We start from the raw sequence: 22,552 nt of genomic DNA, 5'->3' as shown, positions 1-22,552 counted from the left end.
GATTTCATATTCTCCTATTTTGATAAGTACTGTGGTTATGTAAGACAAAGTCTTCGTTTTTAGGAAATACATGTTGACACATTTTGGGCTCAAGAATCAGTTTATCTTCATTCTCAAATGTTTGAGACAAACATATATATAAAATAAAACGTCATAAAGAAGTCACATCAAGTATATTATTTATGGTTGGTAATTTTTAAATTCCAAAACTTTTATTGATGATCAGCATAGTTTTAAATGCATGATGAGTTATAGGAGAAAATCCAGAGTAGATAAAATTTTCAGAAATCTTAAAAATGGTTGGTCTGAGTGTTTTGAATGGTTTTATTATGTTTTTATTTGTACAGCTTTGCATAGCTCTACTGGTGATTCAGAATGCCTTTTTCTGAACACTTTCTTGATCACCTGATACATGTTAGTCATCTTAATCTGACACGTTCTACAGTAATCTTGTTTTGTTTTTGTGTTTTTTGTTTTTTTGAGACAGTCTGGCTCTGTTGCCTAGGCTAGAGAGCTGTGGCATCAGCCTAGCTCATAGCAACCTCAAACTCCTGGGCTCAAGCAATCCTTCTGCCCCAACTTCCCGATTAGCTAGGACTACAGGCACGTGCCACTGTGCCCGGCTAAGTTTTTTCTCTTTTTAGTTGTTTGACTAATTTCTTTCTAATTATAGTAGAGACGGGGGTCTCTTGCTCAGGCTGATCTCTAACTCCTGAGCCCAAACAATCCACCCATCTTGGCCTCCCAGATTGCTAGGATTACAGGCGTGAGCCACGAAGCCTGGCCCAGTAATCTTGTTTTAACTTCATTTGGTATGGTGAGGCTGTACATGTTCTCATATGCTATGGAGTGGATTTTTCTGATTCTTATTTCTTGCCCATTTTTCTACTTGGATTATTCCTTTCATAAGAGTTTTTTTATTGGTAAATGAGCCATTTTTTAATAAAAGGCTATAAATTATTCTCTTCAACCTTATATATAAAATGCATTTTATCACAGTTACAATTTTTAGGGGGTGGGGATCTGTCAAGTTTGTTTTCTTCTTAGACTTTTGGATTTGAGGTCATACTTTTAAAAGACCCTCCCATAACAAAATTATTTGACTTGTATTGCTTTGTAGAATTTTATTAGTTATTTTATTTTTTTATTTTTTATTTTTTTTGTTTTGAGACAGTCTCACTGTGTCGCCTGGGCTAGAGTGCCGCTCACAGCAACCTCAAACTCCTGGCATAAAGCGATCCTCCTGCCTCAGCCTCCCGAGTAGCTGGGACTACAGGCATGTGTCACCATGCCTGGCTAATTTTTTCTATATATATTTTTAGTAGTCCAGCTAATTTCTTTGTATTTTTTTTAGTAGAGACGGGGTCTGGCTGTTGCTCAGGCTGGTCTTGAACTCCTGAGTCAAGCAGTCTGCCCACCTTGGCCTCCTAGAATGCTAGGATTACAAGTGTGAGCCCCCATGCCGGGCCTAGTTTGTTATTTTAATTTAACTTTTAAATCCAGCTGCTTCTCTGTAGCTGAAGACAGTGACATCAACTCAACTACCTCTCTCCCAATATTTTCTGTAAAAACAGTGTAGGTCTATAAGACAGATGAAAGAAATCTATACACAAACCACACTCACAACATGACTTGAGGACAGAGAATGTCCAAACTTGAAATTAATTATAGATAATAATTTTACAGGTGGACAGTGACAGGTATTGGTAGTGGTGTGGAGAAATTGGAGCCTTTATACATTGCTGGTAGAAATATAAAATGGTGCAGCTGATTTGGAAAGTAGGTAATTCCTCAAACAGTTAAAAATAGAATTAACATATGACCCATCAATTCCACTCCTTTATATGCACACAAGAGAAGTGAAAACATAGGTCCACATAAAATCTTGTGAACGAACGTACACATTATTTGTAGAATCCGAAAAGTAGAAATTGCCCAAGTGTCTATCAACTTGATGAATTAATAAACAAGATATCATATATTCATGATGGAATACAATTCTACCATAAAAAGGAATGAAGTATTGACACCTGCTACAACATGGATGAACCTTGAAAACATTCTAAGTGAAAGAAGCAGTGTGCAAAAGGCCACCTATGTATATGATTCATTTACATTCATTTACATTGAATGTCTATAATAGGAAAATCCATGGAGGCAAAAGGTAGATTAGAAAATCTACATAAGCCAGTATCTAGAAAAGAAAGTGAATCTGTAATTACAAACTTTTTCATTTAGAAATTCAGACCTTTGTGGCCTCACTGGTAAGTTTTTCCACACATAAAGAAGAAATAATACATTATCTCTAACAGGAAGTAGAAATAGTTTGAATAGTTTGAATGCTTCCTCTGTTTTTATTATATGAGCCCAGTTTACCTAAAGCAGATAATCTGTTTTATCCCTTGGGATAGGGCAGTATGAAGTTGATGAACTTTTTAGTCATTCTTGGATTTTGACCTGATTCACCCACTTGTGTGAATTATTTAACTTTTATGAGGCTCTGTTCCACCTAGTACGACAGAGTAGCTGTGTAGTAAGGTGGTTGTGAGCCTTGAATTAGATAACTTACAGTCTCTGGTATGTGGACTTGTATAGTAACTTAAGACATATTTTTGAGGGCATTACGTATTTCCAAGGGCCTTACATATTTGAGGAGAAAACAAGAATTTAACACCCATTTTGACAAACCTCTTGAATGTTAAGTGAACAAAGATGATTATAAATATAATACAGTTCTTGCCCTGGGAGCTTTGTTATCTTGTTAGTGAATAGACTTATCAAATAATTATGGTCAATATACTTAGTGTTGTATAAGGAGTAACACCTTCCTGGGGGCAGAGGAAAGATTGTTTGAACTGGATCATAAGATATGTGTAGGAGGCCCACATGTTGGTGAAGGAAGACTGGGTTTTTATGCAGAAGGAACAGCATTGTATGTGAAGGCCTGAAGGCAGTGGGGAGCATGTCTCATTGGTGAGAAGTCCAGGTCTTTGCACAGAATAAGCCATCGAGGTCTGAGAGGAAGAATGTCTTTTGTGATTATGGAAGAGATGGTCATTGAAGTGGGTCTTTGAAGATTGGTAGTATCTAAATGGTAACAAGTGAGCAAATGAAGATAGAATGGGTAGGATAACACAAATTGAAGTAAAGTTACTTAACCCTTTGCACTCAGATGTAGAGTGTGACTTGACACAGCATCAGTAGCAGCAAGAGAAAAAAGCAAGCGAGTGCAAAGGGTGAAGTCAGACAGCAGAGTGTAAGTTACATATATTAATATATGGGGCACATGAATAGTCACATTGACTTGGCTGCTGCTTACTCTTTAACTCACATCTCAGAACAGATTAGACATCGGCTCTTTCTGAGAAATCATTAGGGAATTTTGCGTATCTCATTTGAGTTTTTGTGGGAAGGATGATAAGGGAATGGCTTTTCCAGGGGTGTATATATAAGATAAAGTAATCAAAGTATTTGGGGATGGAGTGTACATGGCTTTGAATATTAAATGTAAGAGTTTAACATTTATTTGGTAAACATTAGAGGTCCATTGTGTCTGCTAGGGTGGGAACTTGCACTTTGGGATGAGAAAGAATTCTCCAAACAAAGATTAGGTTAGGTTTGGAGCAAGAAGTTTATTTTACTTTCCAAGAGAGAGAGGGTACAGCATGAAAAAAGTACCTGGAGGGTAATGGATTTGGGATTTTTGTTGAGATAAAGGATAAAGTGGTTGGTTATTGTTACAAAATAACAGGAGGCTGCTATGTTTGTTTTTATTTTTTTTTCTGCTAGACTGGCTTTATCAGACTTTTTGCAGTGTGGTCTGGCTGATGTGCAGAAGGAGCGATATGCACCCTTTCTTTCTGCTCAGTACTGTTCCGTTTCTGTTAAACAAACTCCTAAAGACAGTGAGGCCACAGGCAGTTAAACACAAAGGGACAGTTATGTATTGTGATTTTTCCTTTTTTTTCCTGTTAGTTTATTAGCAATGCTGCCCTTTCAGTAGCATTTTGAATAAGTGAGACTTGACGGAGTGGTGATTTATCTGACTTATCTGACCCTGAAGGATAGAATTGGAGAGGAACATGTCTAAAGCAATAGGATCACCTATTGGCATAGTTCAGGACTGAGGTGATTAAGACTTGAAATAAGGAATAGTGGTAATAGGAATGAAACGGGGGAGCATTATGACAGGGATTTATAAACCACTGACAACCTGAGAAATAATTGAACCTAACATTTGGAAGACAAGCACGGGAACTGGGAATGTTAATGAGATCATATACAGCAGTCCCCCACCCACCCACCCACCACCTGTTAGTTTCACTTTCCACGGTTTTAGTTACCCATCTTACAGTTGAGAGAGAGAAAGATCATATTCACATAACTTTTATTACAGTATATAGTAATAATTTTTCTATTTTATTAATCTGTTATTGAGACTAATTTATATATTAAATTTTATCATAGATTTGTATGTATAGGAAAAAACTATATAGGGTTTGGTATTATCTGTGATTTTAGGCATCTGCTGTGGGGCTTGGAACATTCCCCATGGATAAGGGGGAGACTACTATATTTGAGTGCTTTAGAAATTTTTGTAATATTAGAAAGAGGTATGGCATTAGCACGAAAGTAGTTTTGGGGAAAAACTGAAACCATCATTTGTTATTTATTGGATTTATTTGATATGAGGTTAGTTATAAAGAATATTGTAGAATATATTAATATACTTTTATAAAAATAGTTAATTTTTTAAAACCATGGTTGTCTGTGCTTGAATAGGCAGTGAAGTTGTGTACCAACAGCATAAGCTTTGAAGACAGGCCTGTATTCCAACTCACCTTAAGTGTCACTGTTGTGAGACTGGAATGTCATTAATCTCTTTGGATTTTACTTTGTCTAGAAACTATGGATAGTAATACCTGTTTACACAGCTGTTGTGTGAACTAAATAGTATAATATATATGCATCCTGGCCCATTTTAAGCCCTTGATAAATGTTAGTTTTCCTTTTTTAAAAAATGCAGGCTTTACTTGTGGCTGTTGTTATGGATTAAGATAAACACCAAAGGATAATACATAAAGTATTTTTGTTTTGTTTTTTAGCAATTCACTGAAACTGTAGCCATGATTGTTTGCTAAGTAAAATATGTGTATAATCAGGCAGTTTGTAATTAGACTAAATCAGAAGTTGTAATTATTGAATGTGTAGGTGTAGTTAACAGCCTTCATTTCTGGTAAGTGACTACTGAGAGGATATATTTATGTGCACAACAGAGACTATTTCCTGGAAGGAAACTGTGGTCTCCAGATCTTTATAATAACATCACCTTTAATCTTTCTGAACTTGTGAGCACTGTCCTTATACAGACTGTTTTCTTGAGGCAGTTTCTTGCAAGAAGTAAATGAAGCTTCCTTATGAGCCTGTTAAGACTCCATAGACTGTCAGTAATATGGAAAAATTGGATATTTAATCAGGAATGTGAACATGTGTTTCAGGTAGAGAATTCTAAAGATAATGAAGATACTATTCTACAAAGAGAAATTCCTGCTAGACAGTCTCGAAGAAGATTTAGAAAAATTAATTATAAGGGAGAGCGCCAAACCATTACTGATGATGTGGACATTAACAGCTATCTTTCTGTGAGTATATTTAGGAATACTTCATGAGTCTTTTAAATTTTTTATATAGTGTCTTTAATTTATGTATATTTTTGTTAATATCAGCATTTGGGGCTATGTGTGTAAAAGCTTATGGCAGGTAACCATATCTGTATAATTTTTAAAAATACTTCTGCTTGGTTGAGTTGGTTAGAAATACTCTTACAGTGGGAGTTTTGTTTTTGCTCTTGTTTTTGTTTAATAAAAAGTTATTGCCATAGTTTTTTACACATATTTGTGGATTTTCTTGCCTTTTAATTGCCTGGATGGTATATAGATTAGGTCCTATCTGAGAACCCAGGTGATAGACTCATTGGGAGCTTTTCTCCTGATATACTGTAAGACATACAAAAGAAATAAAAACATTCCAGTTATTCCCTTGAGATGTGGGACAAATAATGTATGCTAGTGCAGAAATATATGCCAATGTTAAAGTATATTTTTACTTGCTAATATTGAAAAGGAGGAAGCTGATGAAATATTTAATTTCTGTAATACTGGAAGAAATATAAGCTATTCCTTAGAAGTCTTTAATTTTATAGTTAACTACAAAGTTGTAGATAACTACTTTTTAGATCGCGAAGTAGTCAAATCACAAAGTAAGAATAATTGAAAAAGAATAAATCCATTTGTATTTTTGAGGGGAGAAGTTTCATAGTTAATAATTTTCAAAGGAATCATGATCTTTAAAATATAAGAACAATTAGTGTAGAGCTTTTGTTTACATATGTTAAAATAATATGAGAGGTGGATGATGGTAGATTACAGCAAAATTTCCAAGGGTATGTTTAGTTTTTTTAGTTGTCAGAAGCAGAAATTTGCTCTTTCCATGTTAGGGATAAGGAAGATTATTTAGGTAGTTGTTTTTACTGGAATAAGTATTAGTTTTAAGGCAGTTCTGAGGGTTTGTCACATTTGCCTAATTTCCTTGATTTAATACATTCTGTTTCTGATAAAAAACAATAATATGAAATAGTCCCAAAATTTATAACCACATCCAGAGCCATGCAAGGTTCATTTCATAGTTTTACTATTTAACAATGTCTTTTTTTATACAATAAATTTTCCCATTACTGATTAATTTTAACTTGTTAAATATATAATCTGAACATGTTTGAATGCTGTTAAATGGGCTTTTACAATATTGTTAACGACTACATGATAATCCAATATAATATGTCATTTATTCAGTTTTCAACGTTTTATCATTTAAATTCTTTTTAGTGTTTTTATTGTTTGTTTAAAAAATAAGATGCTAAATAGCTTTGTGGTTATGTATGCCCACATCTTGATTTGTTTAGAAAAAATTCCAAGGAGAATTGCTTAAAGAATCTTTAATTGTACTATATGATTCTCCTTACCTGAGTTAAAGAGTTCAAATTTAGTGTGTGTGTTTGTTTTTTGTTTTTGTAAGAGACAGGGTCTCACTCTGTCTTCAAGGCTGGAGTGCAGTGGCACGATCATAGCTCACTGTAACCTCAAACTCCTGGGCTCAAGGGATCCTCCTGCCTCATTATCTTCCCAAGTAGCTGGGACTACAGACATGAGCCACCACTAATTTTTTTTTATTATTATTATTTGTAGAGATGAGGTCTCGCTATGTTGCCCAGGCTGATCTTGAACTCCTGGCTCAAGCAATCCTCCAGCCTCGGCCTCTTAAAGTGCTAGGATTACAGGCGTGAGCCACCATACCTGGCTCTTGTCATGTGTGTTTTGACTGGTTATTTTAGTCTAAACTTCAGTGTGTTCTTTTTCCAGATTTTGGTTGGTGGTGTGTCATGAAGCCTAAACAGATTTCAGATTTTCTCTTAGTAGCTGTTGCTTATACTCATGACTAATTTGCATTTAGCCCTCCTGTGTGCTTAAAGTTGTCGTCTTATGTATGTGCTGGTTTTCTCAGTAGACCAGAAAGAGCAGTAGGCACACTGCTTTGGATTGTTTTTGTTGGATAACTTTAATTAAAGTGACATTTTTGCATGTATAGTTAAGTGTTAGGTGGTTATTCTACTAAGTACTGTCAAAAGTTTGGCAAATCATGGGAAGGAGAGAGCTAAGTTGATTCAATTTAGACAAAACTGACTCATTAATGATGAGACTAGTTTAGCAAAGGATTTTTGGTGTTGTTACTTGCATTAGCTATTTCTTTAATTATTAAATAATAGGATTTTTTCCCCTAAATAAGATACATTTCAGTCAACTTAGACAATGCAATATTGAGAAGTTTTCATTTACTTTTTTAAAAATTATTTTTTTATAGTCAAGTGAAGCGGTTGGAATGGGCAAGAACAAGGGAATCTGTAACTGGTGTGACATTTACTTTTAATTAATGTCATCAATTATGTAAAACCTGTCCATCTGGCCAAAGTCCTATATATTGGCAGTTGGTCTGGGTAAGGATGTTATATAGCAAAAACTTTGGTTTGGTTTGGTTTATGAGACAGGATCTTGCTCTGTTGCCCAGGGCAGAGTGCAGCACCATCACTATAGCTCACAGCAACCTCAAACTTCTGGGCTCAAGTGATCCTCCTGTCTCATCCTCCCAAGTAGCTGGGACTATAGGTGCATGCCACCATGCCCGGCTAAATTTTGTGGCAGAAATCTTAATAGTATTTATGAAAGCATCCAGTAGAGAATTGGTTTTATGGTCACTATATAGTTCTTTATATCTTTTGTTTCTGTTGTCAGCAGTTCAGAGAGGGACAAATCAAAAGGAATCATTCTTTCTAAATTAACAGTGTAAATTTAATAGTTTTTTTTTTTAATTTGCAAACCATAATCAACTTTTTTTGCTGGACTGCTGAAGATAAAAAAATTCTTAAAGATGAACAGAATATTTTGTTACTGTTACTTTCTTCAGTTGCTTTCTCATCTTTAGTAGGCAACCTGTGTGTCAAGGTTTTGTACTAATGATTTTGTATGTATTTCCTAACTGAATGCTTAGAATGACTGAAAATGATGGTTTATTCATATGAAATGTTTTCAGAGTTTTATCATACATTCCTTTGTATAAAGGTGAGAACCATTCTCTTAATGTGAAAGGGTTGCTTTTTTTTTTTTTTTTAGAAAGAGCACTTCTATAACAGTAATAGCATTATTAAAACTCCTTTAGGTATTATTCTCAAAAGTTTGCAATAATTTTTTGAGATATAATTTTCATAACTTTATTGAGATATAAAGTATAGTACTCATTTTAAAGTTTACAGTTTGATCAGTTTTGACATATGCATAAACCTTTGAAACCATCATCATAATCATGATAATGATTATTTTCATCACCCTTAAAGTTTCCTTGTCTGCCTTTGGAATTCATTCTTTTATAAATTCTCATCCTCAGGCAGTCACCAGTCTGCTTTCTGTCACTGTAGATTAGTTTTATTTTCTAGAATGTTATGTAAACAGCATTGTACAGTATGAATTTTTTTGGCCTGGCGTGTTTGACTCATTATAATAATTTTGAGATTTAGCCCAGTTGTATATATCAATAGTTTTTTCCCCTGTTTATTGCTGAGTAGTATTCCATTGTATGAATATTCCACAGTTTGTTTCTCTGTTCCTCTGTTAATGGATATGTGGTTTGTTCCAGTTTGGGGCAATTATAAATAAAGCTGCTATGAATGAACATTTATGTACAAGTCTTTGTTGATACATATACTTTCATTTCTCTTATGCTAATACTCAGGAGTAGGTGACTATGTCATACAGTAAATGTATAGTTCACTTTTTAAGAAACTACCATATTGTTACCTAGAGTGGGTATGCTATTTTATATTCTTTTTATTATCCATGGGAGTGACAGTTCCACATCTTCACCAGCACTTGATATTCTCAGATGTTATTCTTTTAAAAATTCTAACAGTTCATACAGTGGTATCTCATTTTGGATTTAATTTACATACTCTTTTTTTTTTTTTTTTCCCCCTTCAAGAGACAGAGTCTTGCTCTGTCACCCAGGCTACAGTGCAGTGACATGATCATAGCTCACTGAACCCTCAGACTCATGGGCTCAAACAATTCTCTTGCCTTAACCTCTTGGGTAGCTGGGACTACAGGCATGTACCACCATGCCAGGCTCATTATTTTAAATTTCTTTTGTAGAAGCAGGGTCTCATTGTGTTGCCTAGGCTGGTCTCAAACTCCTGGCATCAGGTCAAGTGATCTTCCCACCTCAGCCTCCCAAATAATTTACATATTACTGATGACTTGGGATGTTGAGCATCTTTTCATGTACTTATTATCTATTTGTATATATGTATTCTGTTGCAAAATATCTGTTGAAATCTTTTTCTCACTTGCAACAAATTTAAATGTCTTCAAATATTATTAGAAATTTCAGAGCTTTGATCTTTGAGGAAGGTGTGCTTGGTATTTAGATAGTAAAAAGTGATTGGGAGCAGTATTTGGTGAGTAGGATGGGTAGTTAAGCCAAGTAGAAGGAGTCTTGCCTGTAGATGAGCCATCTACTTTGAATCCTTTCCTCATTAACTCTATGACCAGTTCATCTAAACCCTTTGTGGTTTGGTTACTTCACCTCTAAAAATGAGGATGATGCTATCAGGTCTGCCTGTCTTTTGGGGTGGCTGCTGAAGTATTTGGAAAATGTGTGCACTTTCGCAGTCTAATCAGTCAGTAATATCTGTAGATCTGCCTATCAGATGTTTCAAAATGTGTGCCTTTCTCTTAGTTTCATTACCTTAGTGTTTACTTTTTTTTTTTTTTTTTTTTTTTTTTTTGAGACAGAGTCTCGCTTGTTGCCCAGGCTAGAGTGAGTGCCGTGGCATCAGCCTAGCTCACAGCAACCTCAAACTCCTGGGCTCAAGCAATCCTTCTGCCTCAGCCTCCCGAGTAGCTGGGACTACAGGCATGCGCCACCATGCCCGGCTAATTTTCATATATATATATATTAATTGGCCAATTAATTTGTTTCTATTTATAGTAGAGACGGGGTCTCGCTCTTGCTCAGGCTGGTTTCGAACTCCTGACCTCGAGCAATCCGCCCGCCTCGGCCTCCCAAGAGCTAGGATTACAGGCTTGAGCCACCGCGCCCGGCCTAGTGTTTACTTTTTTCTTCAACAGGCCTGCTGTAATACTGTAATCTAAACTCCCCAGCGACTTTACACTGTAAAAGCAGTATTTTTCCATTTTAGGAAATTTGGAAAATTTTTTAAAACTGAAAAGTATTATATAATCTCTTTATCAGAGGATATCCACAAAATCAGTTTGTTTAATTTTAAAATTTGTTTTTCTCTTCTCTCTGGACACAGTTTCCTTACTGCTAGCTTTGTTCCCTACATCTTCTCCTAACCCCTACCACCAACTAGTCTGTTTTTCTTCTATCAGTTCTAAATGAAGCTTTAACAATATCACTTGTTTTAAACTCTTAAATCTTTTCATAGTCTACCACCATTTATCAGAAAAATTCCAATGATCTAGCATGGGTCTTCATAGTCTAGACCAGTTCTAATAGAATTTTCTACAATGATGGAAATGTTTTTCTGTATCTATGCTGTTGAAATTGGTAGCAACTATTAATGTGTGGCAATTGAACACTTAAAATGTGGCAAGTGTGACTGAGGATATATTTTAATTTTATTTAAAGCAATTTACATGTAAATAACTATGTGGCTAGTAGCTACCATATTGGACAGCACAGATCTGGACTTTGTCCACCAACTTTATCTTTTTCTCTTATTGTATGCATTTCATACCGTTCAGTCATACTAAACAAATTTGCTGCCCCTTAAATGTTTTTATGTATGTCTCTTGTATTAATGTACACTTTCTTTTACTTAGAATGTCCTTTTATTCTTTACCCTTTTAGCAAAAACCTCATCCTCAAGACTTAATTTCACACCATTTCTAGGGAGGACTCTGTAATTTTTTCCTGGAAAGAGTTAGGTGCACATCTGTGTTCCTATAACACCTCATTTATGTATTTGTAACTACTCATTACAATACACTGTAATTATTTATTCAAATGTCTGTCTCTCCCTCAGCAGTCACAGCCTTGAAAATGTGAGCCATCATTGTCTCCTCAGGGGCATATTGACTGTCAAAGAGAGTGAGAGTGCCTGTTCTTTTACCAGCTTTCTTAACTTCCTGTGTAACGTTGGGCAAGTTGTATGACCTTTCCACATCTGTTTTGATACATGGCAATACAGGTTTATAAAAGGATTAAGTGAGAAAATATGCATACAAAGAGCTCTGCCTAGTGTCTGTAGCCTGAAAAATGTTCAGTAATGCCAGTGCCTTCTTATTGCTATTGTTGTTATTGTAGATATTCAAAAAATATCTTTGTTTCCATTGCTTACAGAATTATGTTACTGTTTATTAATATCTATTTTACATACTTGGATGTAAAAAGTGCTGTTACCAACATGTGTAAAATATATTAAGGTAAATGAAGAAAAACCTAAAGAATCAGAAGAAAGAATACAGGGTAAGAAAAATAAAATCAGGTTGGCTTGAAGTTAGTACAAACAACAATCAGTTAACTCTCGCCCTCAAGAAACTTTTCTAGGCCAGGTGCAATGGCTCACGCTTGTAATCCTAGCACTTTGGGAGGCTGAGACAGGAGGATCGCTTGAGGCCAAGAGTTTGAGACCAGCATGAACAGCGTAACAAGACCTTGTCTCTACAAAAAATGTTTTAAAAATTAGCCAGGTATCGTAGTGTGTGCCAGTAGTACCAGCTACTTGGGAGCCTGAGGCAGGAGGATCACTTGAGCCCAGGAGTTTGAGGTTGTAGTGAGCTGTGATCACACCACTGTACTCCAGCATGGGCAACAGAGTGATACCCTGTCTCAAAAAAAAAATAAAAAAGTGGCATATCCTCAGAATAACTCACTTTGAACAAGGTAATTTCTTTGTCCAATCTTAGAAAATAAAATAGTTAAAATATGTATATGAAAGCCATTGAATTTGCTTTATTGTATGGACTAAGTAGCTAGAAGCCAATTAAATGAGACAGAGGATGTCTGCCAAGAAATGATGACTGTGGTTTTGGAATATTCATTTGAAGGTCTTCTTTCTGATAGTAGTTACCAAGGTCAGTTGTGTAGCCCAAATGTCTTAAAATGTATTATAGATTGCAAAACAGTCTTCAGGATGTGGGAATAAAATAGTAGAATATAATAGGATTTATATGTACTATTTTATCCTTTTAAAGTTTTGGGGATTTTGTGTATACTTCATAATGAACACAAAGGATTTTGCCAGTGATACATGTGTTAATTTTTAAATAAATTACATATATTAGAAATGTAGGTCAAACTTTCTCCAATCCAGTATATGGCTTTTAAAAGTTTTGAATTTATTTGGTGTGTAAATCCTTTTCTCATTTAGCTGCAATTTACCTTTTCAGCTTTCTTGCCCCATTATGTCCAAAATTCCTTTGATCCTGTTCTCTTTCCCTCTAAGGCTCTTATGACTTCTTTTTTTTTTTTTTGAAGCAGAGTCTCGCTTTGTTGCCCAGGCTAGAGTGAGTGCCATGGCGTCAGCCTGGCTCACAGCAACCTCAAACTCCTGGGCTCAAGCAATCCTGCTGCCTCAGCCTCCCGAGTAGCTGGGACTACAGGCATGTGCCACCATGCCTGGCTAATTTTTTCTATATATATTAGTTGGCCAGTTAATTTCTTTCTATTTATAGTAGAGACGGGGTCTCGCTCTTGCTCAGGCTGCTTTTGAACTCCTGACCTTGAGCAATCGGCCTCCCAGAATGCTAGGATTACAGGTGTGAGCCACCTCGCCCGGTCTCATATGACTTCTTTACCTAATATAATTCTTGCCACTTGCTCCTTTTATGTGGAATGGTTTCCCATAATGCTTTCCCAGCAAAGTCCTGCTCAGTTCCCAAGAGTCCATTCATCCATGAACTCTTTAACGACACCTTTTGTGACATTTCCTGTTTATAGAATGTGCTTCTTTTCATTAGTCCCATAGGATGTTACATGGATTTATATGCGGTGTGTTCCTACTTTCTGCTCTGTTTTGAAGATAACAAAATAAAATTAACAGCACTTATTTAAGAATGTTTTAAATGCCTGTATTCTTATTTTCTTTTTTTTTCTTTTTTGAGACAGAGTCTCGCTCTGTTGCCCTGGCTAGAGTGCCATGGCGTCAGCCTAGCTCACAGCAACCCCAAACTCCTGGCCTTAAGTGATCCTCCTGCCTCAGCCTCCCGAGTAGCTGGGACTACAGGCACGCGCCACCATGCCCAGCTAATAGCTAATTTTTTTCTATGTATTTTTAGTTATCCAGCTAATTTCTTTCTATTTTTAGTAGAGACAGGGCCTCACTCTTGCTCCGGCTGGTCTCAAACTCCTGAGCTCAAATGATCCGCCTGCCTCAGCCTCCCAGAGTGCTCAGATTACAGGCATGAGCCACCACGCCTGGCCAAATGCCTGTATTCTTTATATGTAGTTGATTGCTTTATTTTAAATAGCATGTAACAGTAAACATTTTAAAATGTAGTGAGTTGAATTTTTAATACTGGTATATATGTGGAGGTAAGCTAGGGCCATTGAAGGTGAAACATCTTGGTTTCCCTAAGGTCAAGCACCAAATATGCCTTTATTTAGCTTGAAATGCATCTCTAGAATATCAGACATCATTCATACCTAGTCATTTTTATAGAAATATGATTGAACCAGATAAAAAATCTGGACATTCTTCAGAGGTTCACAAAACTTTGGCATTCAGGTATTTTAGTTATGAAATTATAGTCCTTCTTGATTTCTCCTTTGTTCTGCTGCTATGTTTCTAAATAATAAACAGTGTGCCAGTTTCATAAGAAGCTAGAGGGCATTGGTCCAAACACATGATTCCCAAGATATTCTCATGGAGCACTAGTGAAAAAAAAACAGTTTAAACATTTATACACATCAAAGTGAAGGGAGGTATAAACAACTCTCGTTGCATCATTCATCAGGAGAATTTGGAGTTTGAACTCTATAAGTTAAAGTCACTGATGAAGGAATTGTCAACATTATGAACTTTATTTTGTATTTGTGGGCTTGATAGATCCTGATTGTTTTTAATTATATTTGGTGTTTGGTAAATACTTGTAGAATGAAAAAATGAGTGCATAAACAGTCCTCTGTAACTTCTAAACTCAGGACGTTTGTATCTGGTGCCTTTGCTGATCTTACTTGTGTATAAGACAGTGAGTACTGATCATACTGCCACTGAGAAATTTGGAGCCCTGCCTCTGAATATGTGCAACTTTGAATTATTGCTTCTCCTCTCTCCCTATTTACAACCTAGAGTGCCCTGAAAAACTGTTGTGTTCTTTGTGGTCTTTTCCACTTTAAAAGCAAGAAAGGATATTATCTTTTTGTTTGTGAGTATTTAGTATCTCGTAAGAGAATTATGCTCCTCATTTGTCTTCTAGGAAATAATGTCGAATTTGTGATAGCAGGTTCTTGTACCTAATTAGAGGTTGGTGAATCCACAAATAGAGAAAAAGCACACAAGTGATACACCTAAAAGTAGGACGAATGCCATTTTACAGGAGATTTTTTTAAAAAATTTTGTGAAAAAGTATACTCATTGTAGAAATGCAAAATATATACAAAAGTGTTAAGAAAGAAATGAAATTTATTATAGTCCTCAAAACTAGAGATAGCTGCTGTTACTAGTGATTTTTAATGTATAGTTGTCCCTCCATATCTTTGGGGTCTTGGTTCCAGGACCCCTTGCAGATACCCAAATCTGAGGATGTTCAAGTCCCTTGAATAAAATGACATAGTATTTGTGTATAGCCTACAACATCCTCCCATATACAGTAATGTGTTGCATAATGACATTTCAGTCAACACTGGACTGCGTATGTGACAGTGGTCCCACAAGGTTATAATACCTTGTTTTTACTGTACCTTTTCTATGTTTAGATATGCAAATATTTACCATTGAGTTACATTTGCCTGCATTATTTAGTACAGTAACACGCTGTGTAGATTTGTAGCGTAGGAGCAATAGGCTGTACCATATAGTCTAGGTGTGTAGTAGGCTCTACTGTCTAGGTTTGTGCAGGTACACTTTATGATGTCCACACAACGACGAAATTCCCTAACACATTTTTCTAATGTATTCCTGTCATTGACACATGAGTGTATTTAGGTCATCTCTAGATTACTTATAATACCTAAGACAGTGTAAATGCTATGTAAATAGTCATTATACTGTATGCTTTATGTATTATTTTTTGTTGTTGTATTATTTTTATTAGGTTTTTGCCTGAATATTTCAATTTGTGGTTGGTTGATCCACAGTTGCAGAACCCACAGGCACAGAGACCCAACTCTTTGTATCTTTTGATTAATTCGCATCTTTTAACTAATTTAAGTAATGCTGAATATTTAGTTATATATCCTGCCTTTTTATTTCTCATGCAGTTAAATTTTTCCCAAGCATTATTTTGAATAAAAATATTGTCATATTAATGTAACAAAGTATTCTCATGTAGCTTATAATTTTTTCCTATTAGTATTACAATTATTACAGATAAATATATACATGACTCTGATCATTTCCTTAGATTGATTCATAGAAATTAAATTGGGTTAAAGGTATGAAAATTATGACTTCTAAGTAGTCATTTTAAAAATTGTCATTCACTGTGTATAAACTTGAGAACTATTGAGGGGAATCGAGCAAGGTATGCCTCTCTGGTTGTCTGGGGCAGTCCCCCTCCCTTAAAGGTGACACTGATTCAGATGGATTTGCCCAGGGAACCAGAATCAGGAATATTTTTACCATACTTAAAACACTTTACAACAGTAACTGTTAAAGAAAGCTCTTTTGATGATTGTTTAAAGCAACTCAAATATTAATGTATACCAGTGATCTAAGACAATTGTTTGTGGCAGCATTCTAGTTGGAAGGGGAATAACAGCTATTCAGATATAGCAAACAAATTAATGCTGATTGTTACTGCCTTTTAGTTTGATTTGTTATGTGTTTCGTAACTGTGCTGTGTTCTGTATGTGGCTTTTATAGTACTAGAAAATGTAATATTTAAAATTAGAGAATTGATATAAAGGTAATCTCTGATGTTGTAGTCCAGGAATTTACAGATAGTCAATTTTAAAATGAGACTTCATTTTTCTGTCAGGTTTACATATGGCTCTCTTCTAAGTATTGGACAGATTTTATTTTTTGAGGAAAATTAACACTATTTAAAAATTATAGGTTTGCCTGTACTGTTAACATAGTTGACTGACTACCATATATACGCAGTATATTCTTTTGTGTTTGTATGAAAGTGCTCGATACAACTGCACAGCGCAGGGGAAGTAGACACATGGTGGTGCCTTTTATTGTTCGCTCAGTTTCACTGATTCTAATTATAGAAGCTTACATCACCTTAGTTGATGATGACGGCTTCTCCCTTTTGCTTTTTCTTCCTCTATGGCTCCCTTAAGGATGGATCATATTTCATAGTGCATATGTGGCCGCCTGGTGGCTTTGACAGAGTTTTTCGACAGCATCGGGAAGTGATCAGTTGGTGGACATAGATGACAGTATGCTGAAGCACACTGTTTCTTACAAAAGAATAGAAGAAGACTGTACTCTGGCTTCCCTTCCTTCAGAAAGGCTGAGGAGAGGAATAGGTGGGATGCAGTTTGAAAGCAAGAAATTCCTCAGGGGCACCAGTAATTAGAGTTAACCATGTCTGATAACTGCAAAGATTCATTTCAGATGTTCAAGTTAAGCAGAGAGCAAAGGGAGGTGGAAAAGCTTTGGATGATCCTTTAAAAGGACTTGTATCTTAGCTCTGATCATTGCAGTCATTTATTCATTTATTTTCCAAAAGGATTAAAGTGTTTTTACTATTTAAAGCAGTACATTTAACAGTTTATATTTCAAAGACCATATACTTACAACCAAAATACAGATAAGAGTGCCCTGTTTCTTTTATTTTGTAAAACTACAGAATTATTCTTTTGTTCCTCACTTCCTTTTGATTGTGGCTTCTCTAAATTGTGATTATAGTATTTCACTGTGCAGGTAGGGAATAAATGGTATGACAATGCCTGGGATTAGTATAAATCTTGTTTTTGTTACTGTTGGTTTTTTATTTTTCATAATGCCTAGAATGTATATCCTCTGATAGCTTACCTTTATCTGTGGTGACCTTTTCTCTCCCTCCTTTTCATTGTTGTCACATACTGACATAAAAGATAGTTTAGTAATGGCAGAACCTTATCTCTGGTTTTCTGTACAGTAAGATTTCAAATGTTTTGGTTTGTATTTTTGTTTATAGTTTATACAGTTAACATAAATTTTAACTGCATAGCGTTTGTATTTTTGTAAAAAGATTTCTTAATGATTTGAAGCTTTGCAAAGTCAACATACATTACTTTTTAAACACTCAAACACCTTTTTAAAGCTAAAGATGATGATATCACTATGGCTTACCATCATGGCATTTCATATGCAGGGGAAATGGATTCTTAAGTGGCTGTCCTATAGTGATAATTCCTAGACAATGTATAGATGAGGACATTTTCCCTTGCTGCAGTTACTTTATTTGAATTGGAAAGATAACCAAATGAGATCATGATAAAATCCTAAAAGTGATACAAGTGAAAAATAGGTCATTTACCTAAGTGTTTTAGTTATTGATAAATTACTGACTATTCTCTTCAAAAGATGTTTGTTTCTTCCTTTAGTAATGAGTTAAAAGGTTAAGTCATTATTTCATCAGAATGCTGATAGATTCACAGGCTGAGTATGGAATTTGGCTGTTTCTTGGTATTGTTGCACAGGAAGATTTTACATGATAGGATTACCATTCAGTTGCCTAGAATAGCAGATACTATGAGATGATTTGATAGAACAAGGAAAAGGATGATGTCATCTTCACTTACAAGCCAAATAAAGAAAAAGAGAGATTTTTTTTCCTTTATCGAGTTGGTGTTTACTACAGTAGTAGGTCTAACATATGGTGGTAGTGGATTATATTTCTTACACAAGGCAGTAATTTTTTAATGCAACTAAGAGATGGCTGTCTCCCTTGCTCAGCTTGAGGTCCTCCTTTGTGTGTTACCAGCATGATTTATACAAAGGGGGAATAGGTGAGCATTAGGATTTTGCTTTTTGACTTGGCTATAATATATTCTGTTGATACTATATGCAAATGTAATTATTGTCAACTGAAATATTCTTAAATCTTACAAAGGTTTATGTACAAAATGCTTGTCTTTTAGAAATTTGTCATTAGCAGAAGTTTGTCTTCATCTACACTGAAAGGATGTACTGTCGTTTTTTATATTTTAAAGAATGATTAATATTAGGTTTTAGTTCATTTATACTCGAATACTTAATATTTATTGAAATTCCAGTTCACTTATAGTCTTCTTTAATTAAATTTTAAAAAACTGGTGCTTGAAAATCAACCTGTACAGATAACTAGAGTCATGCTTATGTGTAATTTGTGAGATTTAATCTTATATATGAATGTAAATATTGTATATCTTTTTTAGAATTTTGGAATTTTTGCAGAAAATAATTCTGAAGTTCTGTGGAAATCAAAATTCATAAATCATGTATTTTGAAAGTATTCAGAATGATAGTTTTACTTAAATTCCAGTCATATAAGTAGCAATATAATTCAGATTGACAGACTAATATTGTTCCGAAAGTGATTCACACCTTGCCCCAAACGTATTGAAAAACTCATTTTTTGTGTGTGTGCCTCATGACAAGATGTTTCTTCTACAAGTCAGTGGAATCATTTGTTGCAATACCTGTCTCTTAGGTAATTATCTCTTATGTTGCATACCTCCTTCTCTCCAAAATGAAAGTGTTAAGTGAATAAAACAAAATAGTTGTTACTTTAATTTGTTCACTGATTGTTGTTCTCATAATTTCACTGCCTGAAGGTGTTAACTATTTTAACTGTATTTTATCTTTGGAAAATATGTCTTTTGCCATTGGGAGGCACCATTACAAACTTAAGTGGGAGTATCTGCAGTAGGTGCCCTGTGGCAGAAGCAGGATAGGTACTTAAATGTATTGTGTTTTCAGATGGAAAGGGGTGTGGCAGAATTAAAATCATTTTTTTTGTTTTCTGGTAATGTTTATATGAAAATGGGGCAATTTCCCTTAGTCCAAGCTCACTTTCGAAGTGAGTTTAATCATTTTCTTTGACTTCTTCTGAGTTTTTCTGGCTTCTTGTCTCTTTTTAGGAATTGAGCTACAGAAAAATACCATGTTATATAGATATTCTTCCTCAAAGGATTTGGTAAATGCTGCAGCTATTGTGCCTGTGATTTTTTTCAGCTTTCTTGGCAAAATGAAATTCTGTTGTTTCCATTTAAATTTACTATTTATGTACAAATTTTAGTACCAGTTTCTTATATTTTTAATGTAAATTTAAAATGATCCAGAAGGTTATACCTTTCAGAACAGTTATTTGATAAATAGCAAGTTTTGTAAGCAAAAAACCTTCAAATTAGTAGTGTTGCAAATACATATGTGACATCTGAGAACTAGGCTGCCTTATGTGTTTGGAATGCAAGGCTATCTTACCAGAGCTAATTATTTTCCCTTGGGAGGACAGCACTGTGTTAAATTTGAATAATATTAGGAAATATGGCTTCCCAGATGCAGCTATGTGTCAGTGTACAGAATTAAAAATCAAAATAGATTTCTAAAACTGAAATAGAAATGGTGCTTAAGCCAATTTTTTCTTATAGAATTTAGCTTGCTGACATGTCTCAGGAAAGGGAGGGTGTGTGTGTGTTTTTTCAATAAACTGCTCTTTGGGCTACATCTGCAGATACAGTAGCCAATTGATCTAATGCAGTTTCTGAAGGCTTTCTGTACAGGTGATGTCATCCTTTTAGCTCTATTCTCCTCCCACTCTCTTTCCTTCTTATTAGATATTTCATCTTACTGCAGAGCATAGAATCAATAGGAGCTTCTCCTTAGGGAGCTGCTGTGAAACAGGCAAGGACAGTAGGAATTAAGACACACTAACATAGTCTTGCTGTGGCTGAAGATACAGCGTTTTTGTACCATATCATATGTGAATTTTTAGCCAGAAAAGCCAGAATTACATCAACAGTGCTGTTTTACTGATGCAATAGGACAAGAAGCAGTACTGCAGAGCTAGCTGTAAATAGTGCATGTGAAAGGAGAAAATAATTTGAATTTTGGAAATTCTCAGACATTCTACAGGACAAACCTGTTACAGCATATTATCTTCTGACTATCATTTGCTCAACGGTTGATTTAAAAAAAAAAACCAAAAAACCCTTTGGTGGCTAAGAATATAAAGAAGAAACTTTAATCTTCAGGATACAGTATTTGCTTCTGATGCAGAAGAATTGCTACAGTGCTTGTGCTACAGAATGAAATAAGTTGAAGAAAAGACAAAGCTGTATTACAGAGAGGAAAGGTTTCACAGAACCTGGGAACACAGATGCGGTGCATGTTGCCTTATTGCTTTGATTGATACTGTATTAACTGTTGTGCTACCATTTTGCATGTCTATGCCAGATGCTTGAGGACGCATGTGTATGTCTATGCTCTGAGCCAGAAATATAAACACCGTGATTTACTGTGATTTGCTTGTGAAAGTGAACATTTTGATAAGAACTGTTAGAGTTATCAAGAACAATACACTAAGCTACTGAAAGCTCCTGATTTTGGTTTCAAAGGGGATTTGGAGAGGCTGCCTTTATATAACACTGCAATCGTGTATGATTTGTAAAAAGAAACTTAACAGAAATTTGTTACCATACTTAATCAGTGTGGCTGTGGTTTGAAAAGGAAACTACCCTTTCCAGCCTAGGAAATGGCTTTTCTTGTTCGCTGTTATGCCAATTGTCTTCAGCCCTGGGCCTCCAAAGTAAGTACTTGTTATTCTTTTCTTTGAGATTGATATAATCTAGTTATTAAATCTACAATCGATTTTGAATGTAAATGACTTTTATTGTGCTATTATATTTTCTAAACTTTAAAAATAAGAACTATAAAGCAGTCTAAAAAGCTCAATCTCATTGCCATTTTGTTTTTTAATTTGAAGAAATGTCTAAAACATTCTAATGTGACTTCTAAGAAAATTTGAAAAGTGCCTTTTAATCTGAAGACTTAAAATGTAGTGCATTTGAGGTGTACTCCCTTCAGACTGAATCGTTATTTGATTGTGGCTATTTTTGTACTTATCTGTGATCATACTCTTTAACTTAAGTTGTATTCTGTTGCTTCATTTCCTTAAATAGTTGATATATTTAGATATATTAGTCAAATCTCTAGCTTATACAATATTTTCCACAGATAGGTGCTATCAGATAAATTGACTGAATTGTGCTATTTTACGAAACCTAGGTGATAATTCTTAAGCAGTGAGATAATATGAAGAAAATGCTTATTATGAAAAGTAATTATGTGAAAATATTTAATGTTCCTAAGTATTTTCAAAGTAGTAGTAAGTAAACCATTAGTGGCTTGAGACTATTTAAGGTCATTTATCATAGTTGTAATTTTCAAACAAACATATTAACTCACAAAGAAGCAAAATGTTACACAACAGGCCAGGCTAGGTTGTAGGAAAATATACACTACATACAATTCAGTAAATTTCAGTGTTCGTAGTGGCTGCCTATATGGTCTATGACTTGATGTCAAGTTGAAGTAATCTTTCCTGTTGTATGTTGATTTCAAAACAGAAAAATGGAAAAGTATGAATTTTTAGTTTTCTTTTATAAAACTAAATGCTTTAGAAAACTCTTAAATTGTAACATTTAATATGTTAAAATTTCTTTATTGTTCTATTGAATAGAGACAGGCACAATAGAGGCACCTCTTAGGATGGTCTGAAATCATGTCTTTGTTTAAAGATTGTTCTGTCAATAGTGACTAAGGGAGAAATGCTATGTACTGTTC

At 34.9% G+C, this 22,552-nt stretch overlaps 1 protein-coding gene across 13 annotated transcripts in view; it reads left to right on the top strand.

Moving 5' to 3' along the window:
* Positions 1-22,552, top strand: part of RAPGEF6 (Rap guanine nucleotide exchange factor 6) — a 198,596-nt gene that overhangs the window by 60,487 nt on the left and 115,557 nt on the right. For 12 of the 13 annotated variants that reach the window (XM_012762091.2, XM_075995989.1, XM_012762092.2 and 9 more), the window contains one exon: positions 5,499-5,642. In XM_012762091.2, coding sequence (XP_012617545.1) covers positions 5,499-5,642 — 144 coding nt within the window. Of the gene's footprint in view, positions 1-5,498; positions 5,643-13,264; positions 21,516-22,552 lie in introns of those variants that run through there. The other variant, XM_012762097.2, reaches the window with a different exon arrangement.

This window comes from Microcebus murinus, chromosome 21 (assembly GCF_040939455.1).
Source record: "Microcebus murinus isolate Inina chromosome 21, M.murinus_Inina_mat1.0, whole genome shotgun sequence".
Lineage (NCBI taxonomy): Eukaryota > Metazoa > Chordata > Mammalia > Primates > Cheirogaleidae > Microcebus > Microcebus murinus.
The sequence above is the reverse complement of the archived record's forward strand: the minus strand, read 5'-3'. Positions and strand labels throughout refer to the sequence as shown.